This window comes from Epinephelus lanceolatus, chromosome 22 (genome assembly GCF_041903045.1).
Source record: "Epinephelus lanceolatus isolate andai-2023 chromosome 22, ASM4190304v1, whole genome shotgun sequence".
Classification (NCBI taxonomy): Eukaryota; Metazoa; Chordata; class Actinopteri; order Perciformes; family Serranidae; genus Epinephelus; species Epinephelus lanceolatus.
In genome coordinates this window covers 22,178,119-22,204,021 of record NC_135755.1, presented here as the reverse complement: position 1 = coordinate 22,204,021, position 25,903 = coordinate 22,178,119, and the positions used below count along the sequence as shown (strand labels likewise).

At 40.4% G+C, this 25,903-nt stretch overlaps 1 protein-coding gene across 2 annotated transcripts in view; it reads left to right on the top strand.

Moving 5' to 3' along the window:
* Positions 1-25,903, top strand: part of LOC117245769 (zeta-sarcoglycan-like) — a 55,918-nt gene that overhangs the window by 14,608 nt on the left and 15,407 nt on the right. Inside the window, exons 3-6 of one of the 2 annotated variants that reach the window (XM_033609257.2) lie at positions 4,869-4,970; positions 18,664-18,751; positions 20,074-20,196; positions 23,695-23,767. In XM_033609257.2, the coding sequence (XP_033465148.1) occupies positions 4,869-4,970; positions 18,664-18,751; positions 20,074-20,196; positions 23,695-23,767 (386 nt within the window). The remainder of the gene's footprint in view (positions 1-4,868; positions 4,971-18,663; positions 18,752-20,073; positions 20,197-23,694; positions 23,768-25,903) is intronic. The other variant, XM_033609258.2, reaches the window with a different exon arrangement.

The window sequence follows — 25,903 nt, the reverse complement described above, 5'->3', positions numbered from 1 at the left end:
TAAAACTAGGTAGCACAGATCTAATATAAACCAAGATTCTGTTACTGAGTTGCCTCTTTCTTGCCTCCAATGTTTTCAGAATGGACGTGTTTGCATTATGTCACCCACCAGCAGGAGCATTTATTGGTCTGGAGCGGCGCAGTGCACTCTGGTCGTTCTAGGTTTTCTCCCTTTTGAGCAAAAGCGTCCTTTTTCTCAGTTTTCTCTGGTTCTGTAGCAGCAATTTGAAAAGTATTTGTGTCATTCTACTGCATAGACGTCGTAGTCTTATTAAAAGGCCATCCTGTTTTTACAGGCGGAGTAGCACCCCACATAATGAGTAAACTGACCTTTAAAGTTTAAAATCAGAGGAATTCTGCTTTAAATCTCTTCAGTCTGTTACTTTGATGTTCTTTGGCTAAGAAATCTCAGATGGAGATCACAATACAAATTCCAAAAGTGTTTTTGTCCTGCAAAATGAATGGAAATGTGTTTTTAGGACTGAGATATCACGCAATAGACAACAAAGTAACAGTGTGCGCATTAATAAACATCAGATGTTTAATAATGTGCTTTAATTGAAGCCTCCACTGCCAATTCCTGCTTAGAAACCAAACACATTTCATCCATTAACGTCTCCCGTTTCTGTGGACAGAATACATTTCACAAGCACACCTGGATGTGTGACTCATCATGGGCTGTTAAGTTTTTTTCTGGATGAAGTGTTAAACGTGATCTGTATCTACACCATTTTTAACACCTCATCCTCTGCACTGGATCGAAATGTGGTATTCAGCAGCCTTGTAAAGCTCGACTGTGATAAAGCAGATTCATGTCATTCACAAAACATCTTCTGTTTGCTTGTTAAGGACACCAGGGTGACCTTGGGTGTTGTTGACTCTACACCTTTAAATCTTCAAATCCAAATCTTCCAGTTGTGATTTTTCCACCTCAGATACATTGCCTTTATCTGTCTTTTTTTCCCTGATGCTGAGGAGCTCATCCAGGCCTTCAGCACATCACGACCAGACTGTTGTACCGCCCTCCTGTTTGTCCTGCCTCCCACCTACTTGTCTGTGTGACTGCAGCTTGTACTGAACCCGTCACACCCACCACATCACCTCAGCGTCAGCACAGGAGTGACTTTAACTTCTGGCTGCTGACTTACAGTACAAATAACTCCACACTCCACAGCCACCTCCTCCGCCTCTTTGACTTTGTCCTCCTGTCTGTCCCCAATCCTGGCTCTCGACCATGTGTGATGGAGCCCTCTTCGATGTACTCCGTCTCTATAATCCACTATCTCCATCCATTTGTGCTGCTAGCACTATGGGCTCTTTGAACACATCCCGCGGGGTCCATCTGTTCACTCACATCCTCAAAAAGCTGCTGTCAAACTTCACTTTGCTCATTGTGCTGTGACAAGGCATAACCTTGTCCAGTTTCTATTGAACTATCTACAAGCAAATCAGGTCCTGAATGATATAAATGTGAGGTGAAAAATATGCAGTGAAGTTGCAGAGTCATGCTTCATTTTTTACAGTCCTTGCAATTTGATATTTTGTAAATGTGATTAAATTCCGGTTGAATCAGGACAGCCAGGGATCAAATGAAATGCAGTGACGATGACAGGTTTTCAATGTAGTGAATACCCGGGACCAAAAGGTGGTCATTTAAGTGTGTCTGAAATTTGTGTTTTTGATAAATTGTAGTGTGAACCTTGTGTTTGATGTTACATGGCTTTAATTACGGTTATATTCATGTAAATTGAAAAAAAAAGATCCCCAATCTGAAAACTCTATTTACAAAATCACAGACTCTATGTATGTTTATATATCTGTCTGTGTACAGATTTTAAACAAATGTCACATGTTGAGCTGAGTTTAGAGAGCACCAAAATCATCTACCCTGTATAAGGTAAATCAGATGTGATATATGATTGTGATAATCCCATAAAAATATTTTTTTGTGGATAATCAATAAAGATTTTAATAATTTATTTGATAAATTTATTAGTTTTGAGAAACATTTTTTAAAAATATGCTTTTTCTCATTCATTCTGCGTGACTTTTATGCTATATATGGTAAGAAAGTGGTGGCCACCAGTGAAAATATTTTTCAACACAGCGTCTCCTAGACAGCAACACATCATCAGTTTGGTGCGACATTTAGCTCACCTGGTAGTGTGCACCCCATTAAGGTGTTCATAGCAGCAGCCCAGCCCACAGCCCTTTGCTGCATGACATTCCCCTGTCTCTCCCACCTGTCCTGCTAAAAAAATTATAAAAACCCCCCACATCATCAGGTCATAATCGACAGTAGCACAATCGCATTATTTATCACATTGTAGAATTATCAGGAAAAAAAACAAGGTGTCTATAGCAGATGTTATGACATAAGATAACAGGAATTCTATTGTAATATCCTACATATTTGTGAAGTCAGGCGTAATGCCTACTAGCAGTCTCTAAGGACCTCTGTGCCGCCTTTACCAGGAAACGGCACTACACCGCCCTTTAGAGAGCCAGTGATAAGAACAGGTTGGCGGGCGGACAGGTGTCAGATCTGTGCAGAGCACCAGAACAAAAACACTGACACATCATGGACAGTATAGTAATAACACCCAAAACACAATTTTCACTCTCAGAGGTTCCTGTGACATGAAAAATACTTTGAAAACTAGAGAGCCTAAAGTGACCTGATGCAACTGTTTTAACATGGATTGGTGTGTCACAGTCACTCCACTGCATCTACCCAGCCAGCATTTGTATGTGGGGCCCATGTGGGTAGTAAATGGGTTGAAGAATGGGCCCTTAATGGGTTTGTCTATGATATATATACTGGCCCCAGGCCTGTTGCCCACATTGATGCTTTACCCAAGTGGTTATACTAGGGCTACTGGGTACCAAGTGGGTATGAGCCCAAAATGGGCAACTCATCTGGAACCCCACTTGGTATGGGGCCAATTTGAAACCCATTAACAATCCCATATAGGGCCAGTTTTTCAGCCTGTTTTCTACACACATGGGCCCCACATACAAATGTTAGCTATGTGGGCATCTAGAGCAGAAGAGGTCCATCTGATTGACATACAGTTAATGCATGGTGCATATAAATATACTACTCATTGCAGTTCAAGCAGTCTTTTGTGATACCTTCATTGAGCACTTTACACTTTAATTCAAACAAGAAGAGAGTTTTTTTTTCTATTTTTAAGAAATGTTGGCTTAAAAGACTTAAAACCCTGTACTAAATGCTTACTGAGAAACACAATTTGTCACGTATTCCAACCTGGAAAATGTTTAAGTGCACATTGGGGCAAAAGGTTTAAGAGCTGCTACTTTAATGTGTTATATCTGAAAAAACACTGTTTATAGGCTGTGTTAGTAGTGTTTATATTCTTTCTAAAGTAAAGTAAAGTAAACTGGTAAACTACCAGTAGAGAACCTCTAAAGAACACTAAAGTGTCTTTAAAAGTTATTTGTGTGGCAGTGATGCCATATAGCACCTCAACCCACACCATCTTTGCAATATGAAAATAAAGTAGCAGACTCCTAAAACTTGCAGTTGTAGAATTCCTCACAGTGAACATCAAGTCTGTGGCTTAGTGGTAGAGCAGGGGCCCCATGTACAAGGCTGTTGCCGCAGCGGCCCAGGTTCGACTCCAGCGTGTGGCCCTTTGCTGCATGTCACTCCTTCTCTCTCCCCCCTTTAACACTTGTCTGTCCTGTCAAATAAAGGCTAAAAAATGCCCCCCAAAATATCTTTAAAAAAAAAAAAAAAGAAATTAATAAAAGCCACTGGCCAGTAGGAGGTATATGTACAGAAATCTAAAGGTGCAGTTTGCATTCATAAATTTGATGAAAAATAAAACCTGAACACACACTAGTATTATTATTTAAGGCTAGCTGTGAGGCTAATTTTGAGTCATTTAGTTTGGGATGTACCAGTCCAACTTTTTCTTTACCAACTTTTCAACTCAGCAAATTATAATGTCATTGGGATCATTTTATGCCAGGTAATATGAAACCAGGGATTGCTGTAGCGCAACAAAACACCTTATGGTTATTTTCATCGTCCATTAATCTGTCGATTATCTTCTCGATTAGTTGATTAGTTATTTGGGCTATAGAGTCAGAAAATGGTGAAAAATGTTGATCAGCATTTCTGAAAGTCTAAGATGACGTCCTCAAATGTTTTGTTTTGTCCACAACCCACAGATATTCAGTTTACTGTCACAGAGGAGTAAAGACACCAGAAAATATTCACCTTTAAGAAGCTGGACTTGAATCAGGAAGCTGGAAAAAATTACTTAAACTGATTAAACGATTGTCAAATTAGTTGGCATTTAATTTAATGAGAGTTCTCCTGTGTGAATATGCTTTCATTATTATACTGGTTTGTCAAAAAAGAAAATATTACTATTATAACTGGTACTACTACCACTGGCACTAATATGATAATCATTAAAATAATGTAAACATCAGTACTAAGTCAACTGCTGTAAATCTGCATGCGCATAAATCATATTCTTTTGTCATTTCCATTAATCTTCTCAACATTCACATCCACAGCTGCCACATTAGGCTGGCTCTCCTCAGTCAGCCTCCCACTGCATGCAGCCTGTCACCCTGACACCGCCGAGTGTCTGTGGCATTGTCACCTCGATGTCATGTCCTACTTCTTCCCTGTCACTCAACACGGCTGCCTGTCCACCAGCCCGTCTGGCTCGCAGCCACTCCTGCTCCTCCTAATGCAGTTCAGCGACAGCAGGATTCAATGTTTTATGCATTTGCAGAAGATACAATCCTTTAAATCAAATCAGGAAAAAAAAACAAAAAACGGCACTGCTCATCGCAAAATCACTGATGCCCATGATTATGTTTCAGGATGGAATGGGAAACCTTCAGTTGAAGCAGGACGGGATTCGCCTGGAGGGGATCTCTGAGTTTCTCCGGCCTCTCTATGTGAACGAGATCCAGTCTAGAAGGGTAAGTTGCTCCCTTTGCTCTTCTCTACAACTTCAGCTTGCCTGTCGATCAATACTTTGCAGCGCTGATAAACTAGGAATAACTACCATCGACTGAAAGGCAAGTGAAAATCTCTCGCATGGTAAGATCTTCCCAAAGCAGCAGACAGGCCGGCATTGATTTGACAATGTTGAGTAAGTTATGATCAATTCATTATAGCAACAAAGGCCAGCTCCCTTCTTCGCTCTGACTTGACGATACTTTGATGTTACCTTATATTTGTGCCTGGATAGGAGAGATTACGCTCTTTCTCTCTCTCTGTCCTGCGCTCCTCCTCCTCCTCATTTCCTGTCATCCTCCAACAGTGCACTATCAGGGCCTCCCATCGGCAGGAGATGGGTAATAGGCTGCCTCTCAGCTCCTCTCAGGCCACATACAACCCTACAGGAGATTACAGACGATTACAGAGGGACCAGAGTCCACCCGCTGGATTTCCAATCAAGCCCACGCGATAAATTCCCCTCTTCCACTTCCTCCCTCCCCTTTCTCCTCTTTGATGTTTAGTAGATTAACCAACACAGCTCCAGTGCAAAGTTGATCCAAATTTCCTTCTCCCACACGAATCACAGACGCTCAGTTGGATCATCCCCTTTTTCAGTGATTAGGCATGGTGCAGAAAGCAATTTCAAGCACTAGAAGCTGGGGTTCCATGTAAATTTGATTTTTGAGGGACGTCGATGGAGGAAGTGGCTCGATAGTGGGCACAATTTGCCACAGCAGATTGAGAAACAACTTGGAATTGCCCACTCTTGCTCTTTGATCCTCTAGTTGGAGCTAAATGTTGATTTAAATATAACAGTCGTGTGCTTAGCAATAGCAAACACCTCAAGGCCACAGCAGACGCTCCAGCCGAACATAGGACAAAGCCAATATTTCATTCCCCGGTACAATACCACCTGCAGACGTTTTTACTGTCTTGTTTTACAGACAGCCTGTGCTGTGGCCCTCTTATCTACCAGCACCAGAGATATTTGCTGGACAAAAATCTCTGTGGGTCACTCGATATTTCTCACCTGAGGAAATATGTCAAGCACTGCGAGAGCGGGGATTATGGTTATCCAATGAGTTTACACCACAGTGCACAGTGCCGTTCTTCTGTCAGATAACCACCACTGATCAATAAGCCATTACCACAAACAGCAGTGAACTCTGTAGTGCACCACAGAAGTTAAATATAGTATGATTTATTTTTGTTTGTTTTTTATATGTTCATGGAGTCCAAGCTGCTGTCGAGGCTGAACTCAGAGTAGCTTTAGTTTTACTCCTGGATCAATCAGCGCTTTGAATCTCCAGCAATGACTGAAGCCATAATCTGTGAATACCAAGTGGAAATAGCTCCCTCAGTGTTTTTGGCAGGAACTCTGATAGCTGGCAGCAAATTACAGGCTAAGTAGCCTCTTGAATAAGCGCTCTCAGTAGCATGTTGTGAAATGCGAGCTGCTAACTTTGCACAAACGGTTTACGTCGGTTGCAGTCCCTGCCAAGTAAAAACACAAAACACATGCAGTACAACAAATGTTGGTTGAGTTATGCAGACACTTTGACAGCCCATTTGCAGTTGAGTGAGTTGAGTATTTTCAATTCAGTACAACTCTGTAGTTTATTGCTGCAATTATGCAGCAGTTTGCCACCCATGTCAATAAATGCACACATAGTATATATCTAAAAATATAAACAAAAACAAAGTAATGAAGCCATGAAATCATAATGCACTATAAGTAAGTGAGCAGGCTATGTATGCAAATGGTTTCTTTTTTGGTCTTTTTTAATTGTTTATGGTTGTTATTTCCTACTTTGTTGTGCTGCAGCATACAGACAAAATTACTATTTAAAGTCCAGTTATGAGCGACATGGATCAAAGTTTTGTGGTTGTGTTTTAGGCATTAAAAATACATCGATTGTGGTATCTATTTTTCCACATACAGTGCCTATGAGCAGGAAGACTTAATTTGTACTGTGCAATGTGCTGTGCTCTGTCAAAAATAGGCAAGGCACATATTTTTTTAGTTTCTGGGATGCTTCTGAAACGCGCTGCGCCATATCCTCTAAAATTGTCTAGAGAGCAGCCGCTAAAATGTTTTCTTGTATGGTGAAGACTTTTGTCAACGCATACAGCAGCATTAAACATAAATTTGATTAGAATTTTATGATTTTGCAAACATTTGAGTCTCGCTCTACATTTTTATTCTGTGATGGTCATCCCGCATCTGCCAGTGGCAATAAAACAGCCAAAGTTTTGTTACTGAAAACAGAAAGAAACTTACTTCAAGCTGCCCTTATTAAGATGTTAAATTAACAATGGTTTAAAGGACTACTTGTATGTGAAAGGGGTCGCTTATTGTGACAATCCATCAGATAGGCATCACCCAACTGTGTGGTTCTTTGTTTTGGTTTTAAGGCCCACGACTTTACTGCTTTAATTCATGGTTACCGTCTGCATCAGCTTGGTTTCCAGCAGGCAGCCGTTTTCAGGCAAATCTGTGTGCAAACCCTCTGTATGTTACATATACTTTGTCGGTCACCAAACAGACAAAGTTCGACTAGCTGTTAAACATAATCGAGCATTTAGGAGCTAAAGAGCCAGATGCTTCCCTTGGGAGTTGGATGGGACTTAAACAGACTTAACTAGAAAAGTGCACTAGAGTCCAGCTCTCCACCAGGCGGCTGTAGTCGGGCTACTACTCAGCTGCCAAACGGATCACGGCCACTCTCAGCAGTTACTTTCAGCAGACGCACCACAGCATGTTTAAGAAGCCCAGACACCTATCAAAGTATGTGCCTAATCTATTTTTGACAGAGCTGCGGCACATTGCGCAGAGCAGATCATGTTTTCCTGGAAGCAGGCACTGTATGTGAAATATAATTACAATGAGGATCAATGTATTTTTAATAACTTAAACACAGCCACAAATCTTTGATCTTTGTAATTTAGAACTGGGCTTTTAACAGTATTAACTTCGTCTGTAGGCTACAACACCACTAAGTATGAAATAACAACAATAAACACAATAAAAACTGACAAAAAAGAAACCATTTGACTAGTAGCCGACTCACTTGGTTATGATAGAAAACAAATATCAAGGAGAAATGGCCAAATCAATTAAATCTGCAAGTCTACAAATCAGGCAGGCAAAACACTCCACTGCAGTACTGAAAACTATGACATAACTGTGCTATAATATATACTACAATACCTTTATATATCATAATGATATGTAGTGTAGTGGGTTAATTATCAGGTCTAATAATGATATGCTGTATAATTACTGTGAAGTATTACTCTAATTAATATCATAATGGTGTTTTAAATGATGTTGCCTCACCCTACCTGTGCTATACCGACTATGCACTGGGTTATATAATTTATCTCACTTTGTATTTTCCACACTGTGGCGGCAAAGTGCAGGCTCCAGTGCTTTAGTGTTAATGCTTCACATTTCCTGCCTGCTGCGCTCCGCAGTGTGTGAACCCAGGCAGTCACAACTGCCTCTCCAAACTTCTGATTTGGTAACAGTGTGCTTCTGGCAGGTGAAATTTCAAGTGCAGAGTTGATTTCGAACACTTAGAAATTAGAGCCCCATTGTTGCTTTCACATGAGAAATTGTGGGCATTGTGTGGCTCTCCTGCTGGAAGGTTCAAATGTAAATTGGACTACAGGCACTCAATATTATGATTGTTTTAATATGACTAGTGCTGGACTCTCTTTGCAGCAGCTCTCAGTTTAACCTGTGCTGAGCTGTCAAATGCGACAGGCAGGTGGAGGGATGGAATATTTTGTACATTATTTTTCCTCACCCTGGGGGCTCCTGCTTATCTGTCCATCTATCCATCCATCCACCCATCCGTCCGTCCATCCATCCATCAGTATGTCAGCTATACAGATGGCACAGCACAAGCACACGTGAGTTGTTATGGCAAAAAGAAGCCAATATGAGGACCACAGAAAAAAAAACTGACAAGTTGACCTTAATATCAAACATTTAAAATCCAGTTTACACCTCAAATTTCAAGCATATGATTGCAACATAACATCTTCAACTATAATTTCTAACCACTATAATTTCGGCATGTGAAATCGGTTTGACACTTGAAATTTCACCCGTCTGAAAGCAACAAAGCGGCTGTAATTTCATACTTTGTGAAATCAGTGTCACTCTTGCCACCTGCCAGGGGAATATTGCATTCATGGTTTCAAGTGTTTGTGAAACCAAATGTTTGAGCAGGCATTTCTCACCCTTTTCACTTTCCTCACACACACACACACACACACACACACACACACACACACACTTGAAACAGGCTGGATCAAGTAACGCTCGCTCAAAGACGAATATGTTGTCTGTGAGCCTTTAGTGTGGCTGCTGCAGCCATCGGCAGAACATGGGGAGTTCTGGCAATGCTGGTGTAATGGCTGATTATTGGTTAAACTGTAAAATTGTCTGCTTCAGACACCATAGAAAATTTTCATTTTACGTTTTTATCCAACTGGAAATGTTGCTGCGGTACCACTGTTCAGTTTTCTATTCCTCTTACTTCCTGAAGCTTCCTAGTTTTCAAATTTAGATTTTCACAGAAAGTTTTACGTGAGTATTTTTACCAAATCCATGAAGTGTATCAGCTGTAAATCCACACTGACACTGCCTCTGTTTTGGTCAAGAGTTAAATGAAAGATAAATTATTCTATACTGTATGTCTTTTCGCTGAAGCCATGTTTTATCTTGTCTTTATCTTATCTTGCTAATGCATTATTTTGATTTCCGGTAAGATTCTCTGAAAACACTTGAAAGGCATACACAAAGGGGACAAGTCTTGGGCTCAGTGATTTATCTTGGAGTACCTCCTGTTTTTGCACATGCATTAGGGTAATAATGTCTGCTGCTGCTTGAGGACAACAGAGGTCACATTTGATTTGATGAGCAGATATATTTTTAGCAGAAGGGTCAGTCCACTCAGGTTTATTTTTTTTTAAAAAGTGTTTTGTAAATTGACGTATTCTGAATTTCAATCATGGACCATTGAAACATGTATTTTATGTACAATAAGAACTACAGGAGCTGATTTCATTGAATAGTTCCTTCTTTCTGCTCAAATGTGTTCAGAGAAAACAAATCACCTGCAGCCTCGGCGTTTGATTCAATTGCATATAATTAAAAGCCACTGATGCAAACAGCAGGTGGGCATAAAGGGAGACAGAAGATGCAACTTCTGCACATGTGGATTTTAAAATTCTACCTGACTTGCTGTGACTCTCTCCAGCTAGGGCTTTCACCCCATTAATGACGACACTGCAGAGATCAGGTCTGACAACTGTCTGACATATGAGCAGCTATAATCTGTTCCTCTATTAAGAAAAAAATACACATAACATTCCTCCTTCAACATATAAATTCATACAAATTACTAGGGAAGTTTTTTTTTGCCTCCAATCTGGGTCAGCTAATATCTGCTAATACCGAGCTGCGATCTGATACTTATATTTTCTTAGATGGTACAGCTGCACAGTGCACACTTTAATGTATTTTAAGTTATTAAAATTGAAAATGAAATAGTTCTGCAGTGTGTTAGGAAAAACTTCTCTGTATCCAAGCTATTCCTTAGTTTTTATTTGTTTTTACAAAATAGGTAAATAGGTCTAAAATAACAAACCATCCTTTTAATCATTTCGGCCTTTTCGCTGTCTCAAGAGTCTTTGTCCCTTTAAGAGAGCAGCATATACTCCAGTGTTTGTTGCTTTTTGTGCAGATTAGTCTACATTAATTTTGTTACTCTTATGTGCTTTTTGCTTCCAGGGTTTTTGTTACACTTGGAGTGGCATGGGGAGTGTGGTTGTCGTCGGTTTTGCACCGCTGTCTGTCTCTCCTCTGCCTCAGTGAACACCATGCACCATTAAACTATACTTTCACACTGAGCTGAAATAAAAAGAGTGTAAGAGTGTAAAAAAACTTTACTGGTAAAAAAACAGTGTCATACTGCATTTTAGCTGTCGTTTATGGCATGTTGTGTTTTACCGTAGGTGTGGCTCAGGCCCTGCTCTTATACAGACGGGAGCTCAGCTGAGTGGAGGAGATAAGGAGAGTGGAAAATTGGAGACAGCTGCACTCCGCATGTCTCTGCGTTAAAGCATGTGTGTGACAGCTGACGTTAAACAAAGAATCAGATCCTCTGTATAGCTCATTATAGCTGATACCAATCAGTTAAAAAATGCCTTGATCGTCCTCGATCCTGATCTTTGACACAAGATCAGGACATCCGTACAAATTATAATAAAGCCTGCAATGAACAGTTTAAAATTGTTATGTATGCATTGTTTTTTAGAGGAGTGAGGAAGTAAATGAACCAAATAATTGGCTCTTGATACAAATACAATTGTATTCATGTTCTCTTGTTTTTCATATGACACTTTTATTGCAATTTGAAATCAACTCTGAAAATGCATCTTTGCTTTGAATTGAACTCTCTCCCTCAGTCTGAGAAACAATGTGGTTTGAGGCAACACAGTGCCCAGATACAGTTAATCGAATCTCTGCTGTTCAGACTGTTGGCTCTCCTTATCGTCTCGGGGGACCCTGACTGATCTATAAATAGCATCAGATGCAGGTGTATCTTTATTGGAGTGAAACTTCTCGCTCACAGACTCTCACCTACTTGCATTGGAGATGCGTGACAAAGATGATTGTAAGCACCAGTTGTGAATTCAAGTCTGCAGATGAGATGAGGGCTGAAGCCATCCACATGTTTAATTCTTACAGTTTAAAATCAAAGCTTTTGGAGCAAACTGCAGCAGCAGTGCCTCAGAGATCTGAACATCCTTCAAACCCAGCTCGCTAGAACCAATTTAATTTGGCTAACAGTATTACATTGAAATACAAGGGCCTTTTTAAATATGAAAATATTAAGTATGCCTGCAAACGTGTTCCGAAACAGCCTGTACCCTGCATGGAAAGAGCCTGCCTGCAATGTTTGATATCTGGATGAAGAAAATTAAGACATAATAAGCGTGCCTTTTCAACTTGTGACAATTTTTTCTTCATTATATTTACTTGTTTAGCTCAGTATGCAAATGAGCTTCTAGCGCAACAATCAAAAATAATTAAAATTCAAACATATTCATGCAAATATTTGGTTAGGATTACAGTTAAATCCCAAGCAGTGCTCTTTATCTGTGCTTAAAACGTCTGCATTTTATTTTTCACTCACTCGCCCGCAGGAAGGTAGTGCCATCGTATGAGCTGGCTTTGTTTTAAACCATTTCATCGAAGCACTGTGCCGTGCTCCTGCGTTTGGCTGTGATGTTATTCATTGTATGCAGGGAAGCATCCTTTGCCTTACAGCAGCCATGGTAATTTTTCAGTCTGACGGGGCCCACTGCACCTACAACAACAGGCTCCATTTATGTGCATTCACTCTGATCTGCACTTGACCTTCCTCAACGGTCGCAGTGAGTAAAAAGCCTTTTATGTGATCCCAAAGAAGTGTTGAGCGCAACGGCGTCTCAGTCATGGCCCCTCAGGAAACAGTTTAAGACCTATAAACTCTTTAAAGGGATGCTTCAAATCAAGAGCTCAAATTTCTCCATGATGCTGTGCTTTCTGGAGAACTTCTGTTCATGATGCGCATTTATATCGAGATGGAGCAAGCAGGGAATGAAAATAAACTGAATAACCTCTGCAGAGTTACACACCGCACCACACATTAGTGCAAATGTGAAGCTCTATCTAAATGCTAACAAATGTCACTTTTATTTACAAGTAATTCAACAGACAGAAACTATTAACAGGAACTGAATATTGTGAGATATGAGGGGGTCGGGAGTTCAGATCATCAGCTCTGTGAGCCAATCAGTGGATTTGCTTGTGGAGGCAAAGTAAACTTGTTTGGTGCTTTCCTGCTACTCTGACAAATGCAAACTGTCTTGACAGTGCTGACCTTTGAGGAATACAGAGACTCAAGAGTCCAAAATGGAGGAAGATATCACCACAAAAGCGATGCAGCATGGTGCAAAGTCAGTCACGAGACAAAAGTGTGTACAAATAAAGCTGCACTAATTAGTATTAACAATGGGTCAAATGACTGTGTGTAATGTGAAAGGGGTTAGTCGTGGTGATGAACCCACAGAGACGCTGTGCGGTGTGTTTCCGCATCTTTCAACCCATTGCTGTGATTTTACAGTCTGATACTTTACTGTTTGTTTAGTCTCCCTGCTATCAGGTGCTGATATCGGCCAGCCTTCTCCCTTCCTTCTGCTATTTGTGTGTTAGCATTTCCAAATCCCCTTTGCTATGGGAAACAACAACAACCTCCTAGCTAACAATTTACATGCTGAAAATGTGTTGATGAAGATTTGGATTGTACAATAAGGCACGCCTGCTTTTTCTGTTTCGGTAAATTGTGATGATTTGCAACGAATAAAACAAGTTATGAATGCACATCAGAAAAGCCCAGACAACGTCTCACAGGTCTCTCATGTCTATGATGCTGATCTGATGCTTATTCATCGTTGGACACGGTCAGTTGGAGTTGATTGGCCACCTTTAGGTCTGGTAGCAGCATGCGTCACTGACATGGGTTTCACCAGTGTACCAAGCTGTTCCACTTCACACAAACTTCTGTGATATCGTCCTAGTAATGTTGTGCTAGAGCCACATACAGCCAGCAAATCGTCTGTGTTTTTGTTCGGTCCTGTGAGTTCCTCCAGAGCTAAATTATTGTCGCAAACTATCACATTTTGTCTTGTCAGTGTTTTTTTTAAGTAAAAGTTTCTTTTGCGGGTCCGTTTTAATGACTGCACTCACCTCCCCATGTGCAAATGTTCCACAAAAAGAAGTTCACCCCAAACACTACCTTGCAAGAGCACCGTCGCTGCATCCTGGACGTGGTGCGTCCGACTATGATTGGTTTAAAGAAACACAAACACACCAGAGTGTTTATTTTTTCCCTGTAGAAGAAATATAATCGGTGATTCCAGACTTTTCTCTAATACTTACAGTGCTGTGAAATTAGGTCTGGCTACACAAGACTGCTGTTGGTTTCACTCTCACCACTCTCATCAGTGTTTTGTGAGCACAGCAGGCAGCTGTTTTTGGTTTTTAAAAAAACAGACATGACTCTGAATGAATGCTAATGTTGCACGATATCTGCTGGATGGCAGTTAGTAGGCAATTACTAAGTTTTCCATGTCAACATTTGTAAGATGATAGTAAGCCAGTATTATGATTACAGTTTGCCTGAATGCTATGGGGAGAAGGACTCGCCTTGCAGTCTGTTTTTGTCTCGTTCCGCTAATCGGCACATTGATGTGATGCCATCGTAATTTATATGTTAGCAGCCATCCTGAGAGCTCCACTTTGCAACACAATGAGAGCTCAACAAACTACACCTGCAGAGGTCACAACGGAAGGGGCTTATTTAAGTCACCAGAGGGTCTGTCGTTAAATCTAGTGAGAAAGTCGCCAACAGAAGTGCACTGAATTTACAACACAAGACAAAACGAGATCATCATTGTCAAACAGAATGTGGTATAATAATAATTTAATCCTGATTATCTTGTTTTCATAATCGTTGGAAGCCAAAATCAGGTCCATAGCATTACACCTGCCATGACATAGTTGCGTCTGTAGCAATGCTAAAGTATAGGTGTCATTTGCTTTGGGACCAGGATATTTCTGAGCACAAAAGTGGTCATTCTGAAAGTTACATGGCTGATGCTTGAAACGTTTGAGTTTGCTATAATTCCTCATCTGGTCTTGAATGTACTGTAGCAAGCGATGAAGAGCGAGCTGTACCCTGCATGCTGTTTGGCAGTGTAACAGTTAATAGGGGTCCCCTCTCAGTACACTACAGTGTGTACATGACGCACTACTAATAAACATGTCCCATAAATCTCAAGAGCTGGCACACTACACTGCACTTCCTGGGCCGGGGTCCTTAGCAATGCACCCTGAAAGTGTAAAGTCAATCAGACGAACGGCTGTCGAGAACATTGAAGAACGGACACAGAGACTTCTGATGTAGTTAGATTTCTGTTGCTCTTGTAAGTCTATACCTATACTCACAGTATCCAAGAGAAAGCAAGAACACAGTGTAGTGTTTGCTCAAGAAGATGCGCCTCTCAAGTGCAACCAGAGATCAAGAAGCAATACTTCCTACAGGTTGGTTTTCACAGTTACTACTGTGCTTTTGACAGACAGACATAATGAACACAGACACTGCTGTGAGCCTCCAGCTTGTACATAAACATGTGGACCCATAGAGTCTGGTGGATTTACTGGGCACCTCACAATACTGACACAGTATAGCACGTGTGATATGGATCGTATCATATTATTGTAAAATCTACAATACGATATCAGGTTATCTGTAATGTAAAGAAAATAAAATACATACTCTTGAGATAACCAATAATTATTCAAAACAAAATAGCTCATATTTAAAATGTATTCTCTGTGTCATAAGCTATTTTCAGTTTCAGTTTTTCAAACAGAAGTAAACTGCATGCTCACAGCAATAAACATGTACCATCATTCAAGTATCAGCTATAAAAAATTTTGCAATTTCGTTGTGCTTGCATAATGACGATAAAGTTCTTGAACTGAATTAAACTTGAAAAATGCAAAACTGCCAGAAAGCAGGACAGGACCAGAGTTAAAATGTCTGCAGTGAAGAAAGGATAACACCTACGCTTGTCACTGATGGGAAAAAAACACAACTTCAGCTTAACCACCCTGCCATCCACAAACTCTACCTACACTTCATTACTCATCTTTGTATAATTTAGTTTCCATTTGCTCCATTTTAATCCTAATGTGGTTTAATTTAGTGGTTGATATGTAGAAAAGATTCACTTGTAAAGGCCTCATCACAGTACAGAACAACCTGCTGTGTGTTGATGCTGGTGTACTTATACAGACTGTGGAGATGCAGCAGTGACTTTCTTTAATGGCTGCTGAGTCTGGGGATTTAAAAGATAATTCTTAAAGGAACAGTTCATCCCAAAATCCCTATTTTCCCTCCTACCCGTAGTGCTGTTTATCAGTCTAGATTGCCTTTGTGTGAGTTGCAGAGTGTTTGAGATGTCTGCCTTGTCTCAAATATAATGGAACTTACTCAAGATAGTTGACAGACCTTGTTGTGAGAAGTTTCTTGGAGGAACTATTTTCATTTTACTGGACAACGCCCACCAACAGTATCACCATGCAGAAGCGTGCATCCACTGCTAGCTTACCGAGCACCACTGAGCTCAACTGAGAAGGATGCCATTAATATTTAGATCTCACGCTGTCACTAGCGCGAGCCTCTCTTCTATGAGGAGATGCACACTTACTTCTTCGTGGTGATACAGTTGGTGTAGTGTAGTTTGGTAGAAAGAAAATAGTTCCTACATAAAACTGATTACAACAAGGTCTGTGGATTATCTTGAGTAACTGGGTCATGATTTCTGGAAAGAGACATTGCTGTTAAGTTTTTCAAATGTTTTTTGGCACTTTGAGCACCACAAGCTGAGTGCCATCTAGTTCCATTATGTTGAAGAGAATGCAGACATCTCTATGGCTGATGTCTCCAACACTCCGCAGCTCTCGCCAACACAACCTAGATGAGATAAAAACAGGGTTCCCACAGTCATGGAAAACTTGGAAAGGTCTTGGAATTTCACAATGTCATTTTCCAGGCCTGGAAAATTCATGGAATTAGCAAAAATCATTGGAAGATTTAGAAAAGTCAGGACTTTTGTTGTATAGTGAAATTAATTTTTATGGTAACGCTCCATAGTTAACCTTCCACTTCCACTTATGAGGTTTTAAAAGCATATCCCTACATTCTTACATTTCCGCATTGTTCTTCTATGTATAATCAAATGCATTAAGAATACAATGATATTTTAATCATTTTCATTTTCCCTCATGCTTAAAGGTTATTGCCAAACTGATATACACTCAGTGCTTGTATGACCTTGCCTGTAGTTTGAAGTATTAGAGGTCAATATGAATGAAAATTGGAAAAGTCTGCTGATTAATCTTCACACAGTAATTAACATTTGAAGTACAGTACACTACACAGTTCTGTTCATTTTATAAGTTGTGAATGGTCAGGAAGTTTTAAGATTGTCCATGAAAATGTGTGTCTGTTTATAGAATTAAAGGACAACTTGGGTATTTTTCAACCTGGGCTCTATTTCCCCATGTGTATGTGTGTGTATGATTCATGGGTACCACTCGTTCTAAAATTGGTTCAGTATTGAGCCGCGAAACAAGCTAAAACTGTAATGGGGGCAAATGCGTCCCGTATAAAAGTGCTTTTTTTCGCCACTGACTGGTTCAGATTGCCAGTGCTATCTCTGTAAATAGCATATGGTAGCGGCCCTGGGGCAGTGGTGAGTGTGAATGAGTGGAGTCAGCTGTCAGTCAATGTTGGAGCAGAAAGGTGGAAGGTGTCCCCGCTCGGTATTGTAAATGAGTATGTGTGTGTGAAGTGTGTGTTTTTTCGCTACTGACCGGTTCAGATCGCCAGTGCTATCTCTGTAAATAGCATGCTAACTCAGCCTTTCCCTTACCTCTGGGCTGTGTGATGTCACGAGCTTTGCTCCACTGTGTCTGTAGCTCTGTAGCTCTCTCTACAGCCGTTTTCTTGAGGAACAGGTGTTTCGGGATTGGATGTCTTCTCTTCTTCGGCTGGCAGTAGTCATCTTGGGAGAAGTGAGCACTGCAGACCCGATGATCTGCAAGGCGCAGTGTCTGGAGAGGAGTGTTAGCATCCATTTGTAGCACAACTAGCCACAACTTCAGCATCTCGCCGTCCGACAAAGGCAGCCTTTGAAAGCTGTAACTTACGGGGTGTTGCGCGACATCCTGTTTTTGAGTTCGGGAAAAAGGCCCGTTTATTTGAGCACACCAAAAACTCCGGTAACACTCCAGGGGGTAGCACGTAAAAGACTCAGTCCTCTGACTCTTCTAGCGTAACACACACTTCACACACACATACTCATTTACATTAACAAGCGGGGACGCCTTCCGCCTTTCTGCTCCAACACTGACTGACAGCTGACTCCACTCATTCACACTCATCACTGCCCCAGGGCCGCTACCATATGCTATTTACAGAGATAGCACTGGCGATCTGAACCGGTCAGTGGCGAAAAAAAGCACTTTTATACGGGACGCATTTGCCCTATTACCGTTTTAGCTCGTTTCGCGGCTCAATACTGAACCAATTTTAGAACGAGTGGTACCCATGAATCATACGCACACATACACATGGGGAAATAGAGCCCAGGTTGAAAAATACCGAAGTTGTCCTTTAAAGGGGACAGGAAAAATATGTATTTTTTGGGGGGTATGAAGTGTCACTTTAAAATAGTTCTACGGCAATTGCTTTAAAGAAACAGTGTTAGATAGTCGGTTTTAACTGTTGGCTCGTCTACAACTTGTCTGACTGCTTGTTTTTCTTGCCCTGTTGGACTTGTTGTTGTAGTGTCAAGTTTAAGTACACCAGTGGCATTATGACAAAGGCAAGTAAGTAGATAATTCACTCAGCTAAGATTCTCCCTCCTGCTAAAGGGATTCCAGTATAAGATTTAAGATCCTAATGTAACACATTTCTCTTCTGTCTGTCTCCCTGTCCTGGTGTCTTTCTTTCGTTCCCCATTCATGCTTCCCCGTAGGACAGCTTGTTGGTCTTGGGGTCAGAAAAGAACGTGACGCTGAATGCCAGAAACGACCAAGGCCAGCTGACCGGTCAGCTCACAGTGGGTGAGTCTCCGTTTCTGACTACTGTACACATCCTTTTTATTTACAATTAGGCTCTTGGCTTTGACATCTGATGGGAAACACCTGCTGTGACATCACCGTCTGGGGTGTGGCATCACGGTAGTTTTTTTTTTTTTTTGTTGCCTTTGTGTCATTTAATGTTCAAAAGAATCATGTAATTATAATTAAGTTATCTGTTAATTTACACTTAGGTTCGGCCTTTTTTTTCTCCCTGCACAATTTATAAAAAAGTGATCTTAGGTTAATCCGGCCCTGACTGTAAATTGCCTGATCAGTCTTATTTTATTAATACCTTTAATCAAGATTAGCGAAACAATTCATCTTCAGATTCCCTTTAATCGTCTCTGTGCCTTTAGAAAAGACTCTGTAGTTTCTTCCAGACACTAACCTTTCATGCACTTATTGAAAGGGCAATGGATTCTTCTTATTATCATCAAGTTCAACCATCAGTCAGCCCAAATTACCAAAGTCATTTACATGATTAATGACCACTGGAAAGCAAATGACCTGCTTATTAACATTAATAGCTATTGATCTTAGCCAACATAAGTTGAGAGTTGATGCTGATTTGACAAGACTGGTGATATGACACTTTTTGGTCACGCTTGACCTTCCTCAGAAAATTAGTGCCTGCTTTTGTAGAAAGTGCATTTTGTCTGAAATGAGATGAAACTTGGCGAGAATAATTAAATTCCCCAGCCGTCGCAGCCCGTGGATTAATGGAAGAGAGAGGAGAGAGCGAGAAAGGGAGACGTTAAAAGTTTCTGCATGCACATCTGGAAAAACACCAAAGTCTGGAGAGCAGGAATTAATATTCCTCAACAGCGGAACAGATTACTGATTTGTCTCCATCCATTGTGAAAGCATGGCTGATCCAGCTTTGTTGGGCGCCTTTCATTTGCAGAGCAAGCACTCTACACAGTATTTCAGATCGCTAATAGTCTTACATGCACAAACATAGTTTCCCAAAGCTGATTTGCGGAGCCATGAGGCAACCTTTATTTGACAGCGGCATTTACAAAAAGAACATTATTGTTACAAATGCAGACTGTTAGTGTTTTTAGGTGGAAATCTGTTCTTTAATGCTTTTTCATTATCAAACTAAAATATACTTTTACTCCTGGAAGTACTCCCAAAGTATTGAACGATGCACTAGAGCTAAACAAATACAAATAGGTTTAACTCTCAGCGTCCAAGTCTTGGAATTGTATTTGCAGCACCTCACTGAGGTGTAATCAGCAGTGGTTAAAGGAGTTTTTTGTTGAAAGCCAGGAGCTCCATAACCTGGATGTCTCTCTCTGTAGGACCTGAGGCTGTGGAGGCTCAGTGCCAGAGGCTGGAAGTACGGAGTAAAGATGGAGGCAGACTGCTGTTCACTGCAAATGAGGAGGAGGTCATCATGACGACAGAAAAGTTCACTGTCACAGGTAAATGAGATGAACTCTCAGTCTATAATCTTCTGGTCCAAGTTGCACAAGAAATTTAATTTGGATCACAATGATTTATTGGGAAATACCGTATTTCTCTACTTAGGATCAGCTAATCCATTTTACCTTTGTGTCAGTTGTTCAAAGCAACATTGGATTGTATCGCCCTAATCAAGATACAAACTTTTCAAGAGTACTAAATATGGATAACCAGACTGTCATTGTAATTCATTTAAAGCAGCTGTGCGGAACTTTCCATTTTCGTTGATTACAGCGCCCCTTTTGGTCGAAGCGGTATGACACCCACAGCCTGGTGTCGTAAATTTCCCACTCCAGCCTTCGGCTTCATTCGTAAAATCTTGACTGTAACCGGCAATTACCGCATGTATTTGTTTTGGAGAGCGAGAGGAAAATCATAAATGTTCTGGTGTAGCTCTGAATTTCTTATAAACTGAGGACAACTGCCTGCTGTATATTTGTGTTCATGGTCACAGTCACAGATCATTTTGTGGCGTTTGTTGTAACGTTACTAGACAAAAGCGGTTCACATCAGCTAACGTTACATTTAGCTTGCTTATAACTTCCATGTCGTCATATATTGAAGTGAAACAACGTCTAACAAGTTACGGTGTATTCTCTAAATAAAAACAAAAATTACATACCTGTTGATTAGGAAAAGGGCCAACTCGGGATCAGTTTTAAAACCTTTCAAATCTCTCAGCTCTCTCCACTTGGTGAATGCCCGACCGAAGTTTACATGCGTTTGGGTCGAGCCCTATCACTGTCCCGTTTAGCCTTCTTCTGTTCTTTTTCTTTTAGATGGTGCTCCTTCTTTATCCGCCATGACATCAAAAGTACAAGCAAGTCCTTATAGACACATCTGGTATAACTGTTATGTGTTCAGCAATGCCCGTTGCGTACCGCTTACTCGAAGAACACTCTTTGTAAACACAGCTCTTCTTCTTTTCTCAATTTATTGGCGAATCGCAAACAACTTCCAGGTGCATACCACCATCTACTGTACAAGAGTGTGCAATGTGTCCAAAATCATTCACTACTCCCTACTACATGTCATTTAGCCTGTTTCTTAAATCCTACTCGTAAACACGGCTCCTTCTTCTGTGGTTTAATGGCTGCGGGCCGCTGCGGGCGTGCAGACTTACTTTCGCCTCCGGATGCCGTATTCTGGTTTGTTGACTTCCGCTGTGTCCGACCCGACCGAGGCTACGCTAAATAGCCATATAGAGAAAGGCTTTTTTGTCGCTGTTGGGTTCAGATAAATATGCGGACCTTCAAGGGGGGGTCATATGAACTAGGGACAGTTTTATGAATGGTGAAAATTTCCGCACAGCTGCTTTAAAGTGAAAAAAAGATACTTAAAATTAAAGGTCTAGTGTGTAGAATTTAGTGGCATCTAGTGGTGAGATTGCAGAACTGACACTTTTCCCACGTGCTTCTTGTGAAGCTGAACTACAGTGAGTTACGTGAAAAAATGAACGGCCCTATCTAGAGCCAGTGTTTGATTTTAGGTGATTAGAAACAAATGAAAATGTGTTATGAATATTTTATAGCATTCCTGCCAATAGATGCCCATAAATCCTACACACTAGACCTTTGAGGTTTTTTTTGTTTTTTTTTTAATTCTGACAACTATTTTGGGGATTATTTTTTATTTTTTTTTGGGTGTTGTTTTTTGTTTTGTTTTATTTAGGGGTGTGCCATATAATATCATTAATGATAATACCAGTATAATTTTTAATATGATATGAAAAAATTCTTTAAACCAAACGTCATACTTGAAGTGCAACACACACCGCCGCCGTACGCCGCGTGTCAGAACGCCTGCCTCCATTATATTCTATGAACCAACCCACTGCTCTATTTCCAGCGCGGCCGGCGCTCATGGCGGCGCTGCGAGAAAAGCCTTACAAGTTACTGAACAAGCATGGCTGAAAGCGAAACTATTACCAACTTCACAGTGGTTCTAAAAAGAGAAGCAGCTTCAGTACTGTGGAATAAACTGTGGCATCCTGAATGTTTTATGAACAGCCTTGGTCTCTTTTAGAGACTTACCGCTCAGAGGGAACTCATTCAATGTCTCTCCCTCTCCTCTTTCACCCTGCTCACCTGGGAGTCGGTGTCGTCAAGTGATTTTGTCTTAAACCTTTGGTAATGTAAACCTACAAGATGCTCGGGGTTCGACAGAAAACTACATATATGTGAATGTGTGATAGTTCTGGTATCATAACAGCCTGTCACAGGTTACAGTGTGAGGATTAGAGGAGAAATGGCAGAGCATAAAGGTTGAGGTGGAAAAAAAATAACTAAATCATTTAGCATTTTGCTAAAAGAGTATTTGGCAGCTGTTTAAATGTGTGATATATGGTAGAATTGATTTTGTTGAACTATTAATATTGTATACAGAATCTGAATCTCACTCTGCGTTACTGTTGTTTACAAACTAAAGAAATGAGAGGTAATTTTGGTGTAGTGTTTACTGAATATTTGTAGGCAAACTGATTAACATGTAAAACTATATCACTTATTTTGTTGCAATTCTATGTTCCTAAAATAATTAAACATTTTTTTTTACTAATTTGTCACATTGTCAAGAATATTCGCAAAAATACCATGAAATGAGTGCAAAATACAATAGAAATGCATATATAGTTTAATAGTTTAAAAGTTTTGTTCCTCATATCCACCTTAAATCCACTCTCTGGTTTGGGTCTAAGGCGTCCCAATCCTACTAAAAAGCTTTGAGTGACGCATACTGAAGGTTTGATCCAGGTCAAAATCAAACCTAGATTACATGATTTTATCTGATTCAGAATCCTGGTTGTCTTTTGGCCAAACCATTTTCAAAATTCAATTCAATCTGAAGTCTGATGGGATGACTCCTGAACAACAAATGTCTGAGAAATGTAAATCTGTCCAAAATGAGCTAACAGAAAACAAACAGGGTGAGTAGGTTTGAAATTTCCAATACTGGTACCTCTACAATACACTCTACACTAAGTTTCTGTAGCAAAACTAAACACTTTTGATATTTTGCAAAGAGTGATGGAAAGATCAGTGTCTACAAAATGCATTTTTTAAGTTAACACAAGTCAAACATCTCAAATGTTAAATGTTGTCTAAACACCAGCAGCTGTAGAACTTTGGAGGAATAAAATCCAGTCTAAAATTGGAAAAATCATCATATATCTGATCAAAGAGAGAAGGGAACCAGAGCCTGCTCGCTCTCAGTTTGCTCTATACCAGGGTATGACTGACAGGTTTTACACTAGATTAAACAAATCAAACCAAACAGCCAAATGTTCCAGAGTTTGTTTGAACCAAACAGATTAGGTGTGAAAGCACCCTAAGACAGTTCCTGATACTGCGCTATGGACGCATTTCAGTCAGTGCCAAACACTGAAGTTCGATAAGCCTTAGTAAACACATCCCTGGCTGTCATTTTATGAATTATTAAAGTATGTTGTTTTTTTTCCCCAGGCTCAGAAGGCGCTGTGTTTGGTCACTCAGTAGAGACTCCCCTGATCCAGGCGAGGGCATCTGAAGACCTGAAGTAAGTTCATATTCATTGACTCAACAGAAATTCATTAAAGCTTAATGTCACATGTTCATATCCTGTTCAATTAAGATGAAGATCTTTAAATAATGATGATAAATGTTCCGTGGCATTTCAAAGTCAATGCCTGTGCTGAGGAAAAAAAGAAGAGAACGTGGCAGGAACCATTATTCACCAGTGTAATTATTCTCAAGCACCCTCTTGTAAACTCAAGCGTCTACTGGTCGGCTCGTTATCACACAAATTTAAAACTAGATTTGACCATTATTTTAATTTCACAGCCGAGGGGTGAGCTAATTTGTTAGTTATTCTCTATAGCAGGCAGGAATTGATTAAAGCACCATGAGAGCATAGAGAAAGTCGGTAAGGTTGAGATGCGTGTTAGACTCATACACTCCCAAGCATGTGATCCCCACTGCACTCCGCCCGAGGCTCTGAGCCCTGTGTCGGTCCATTAACGAGCTATAACGAGTGTGGTTTGTTGTCCACCTTACTGGTCCTGAAGGGAGGGCTGGGATCAAAGTTGGCAGAAAAAGCAGTGTTCTGGCATCTAATTCCTCCAGAGTGAGGGGAATACTGATGAGGTTCACTTTAAAGCAAGCACACGTACACACACACACACACACACACACACACCCACAGGACTCATACACACAGGCTCAGCTCAGGGGTGACCATCTGCAATGTGGTCGAAATCTTAACGAGAGGAAACCGAACAGGAGACGGTTAAAGCACAAAAGCTCCAACATGATGTTTGCTTTATTGGAATTCAGATTTTTTTCAGTTTTAAATCCATATTTGGTCAAAGATATTCAATTTATGCCACGTCAAAGTTTGATTCTGTTCGTGTGGTTTAATTGAATACATATTGCATTTTCAGAAATCATTTCTTCAGGGTCTTTCAAAATGACAGGCTTCCTTCACTAACAAATTACTGCAATATTTCCAAACAAGCAGATTTACAAACTGTACTGTCAGAGCTTTAAATACATGTTTCTTTTATCTAAACCCAATTTATTTTTCAAACACCATGTCAAAGAATTTTTTTACATATAGTCACACAGTCGTTTATAAAACGCAGAATGGAAAAAAACAGAATCCTGTGGGCTATTAATGACATGAATCTAAGCCCAGCAACACTTTTCCTCTGTTGTTATTTTTTTATTTTCTGTATTGCCTGTTTATACACTAATTGGGCTGTGGGCACAGTAAACAAGCCGCCATTACTGCAGGGGCTTATCAGTGAACCTGTTTAATATTGTTTTTGTATGTATAAAGGATTTCACCTTTTAACTGCTTTGTACAACTTTGACACAAACACATGAAGGCTACCCTGGCAAACCTGCCACATGTTGATGCATCCTCATCAATATGCTGCTGAAACAAACGTTATATATCATCTAAATTTCTAAAAAATACACTCAACACAATTTTGTCCAGTTTAAACAAGACGCTTTAATGTATTTCCCAATTTATGTCAATAATTGACACTGCATAGTATCCGTCTGCCCCCCTCCCAAAGCTGTAAACCTACATTACCCAGAGGGTCTGTAGCTGAGAACACACACGTCCTCATAGACTGGACATTAAACAGACTTTATCCTGCCAGCTACCCACAAAGTCTGTGTAATGTCTGATTGAGCCCACGTGTGAATAGAGCAGATCATTGTCTGGAGAATTGACAGTGAGTGTGTGGGTGTGTTGTTGACATTTGTAGTGTTGTCACGGTACTGGAATTTCTAACTTCGATACAGTAACCTGAAAAATATGTGAAACGACATTGTTTGGAGTTCACGAGGAAACGGCTACTGTTAAAGTCTAAAGAACTTTTCAACCAGTCATCATAGGTTGCGTATGTATAGCGAGCACAGTACAGCTGCTCTGCCAGCAGATTAATCTATGTCCCTGTTTAATATGATTTGACTTAAAGATCCAGTCGCCATCAGATGGGCCAGAAAATCTGCACCATCTGTGACAACTGGTTCCTTTTAATGTCACTAAAGCAGGCACTTTTTCATTATGAAGCCAGACAGTAAATTACGAGCTGGAATAACCTGCTGATTGATCACACAAGTGTGAATCTAATTCATCATCTGATATGATGCAATCATACTATTCTTAGTCACTAACGCC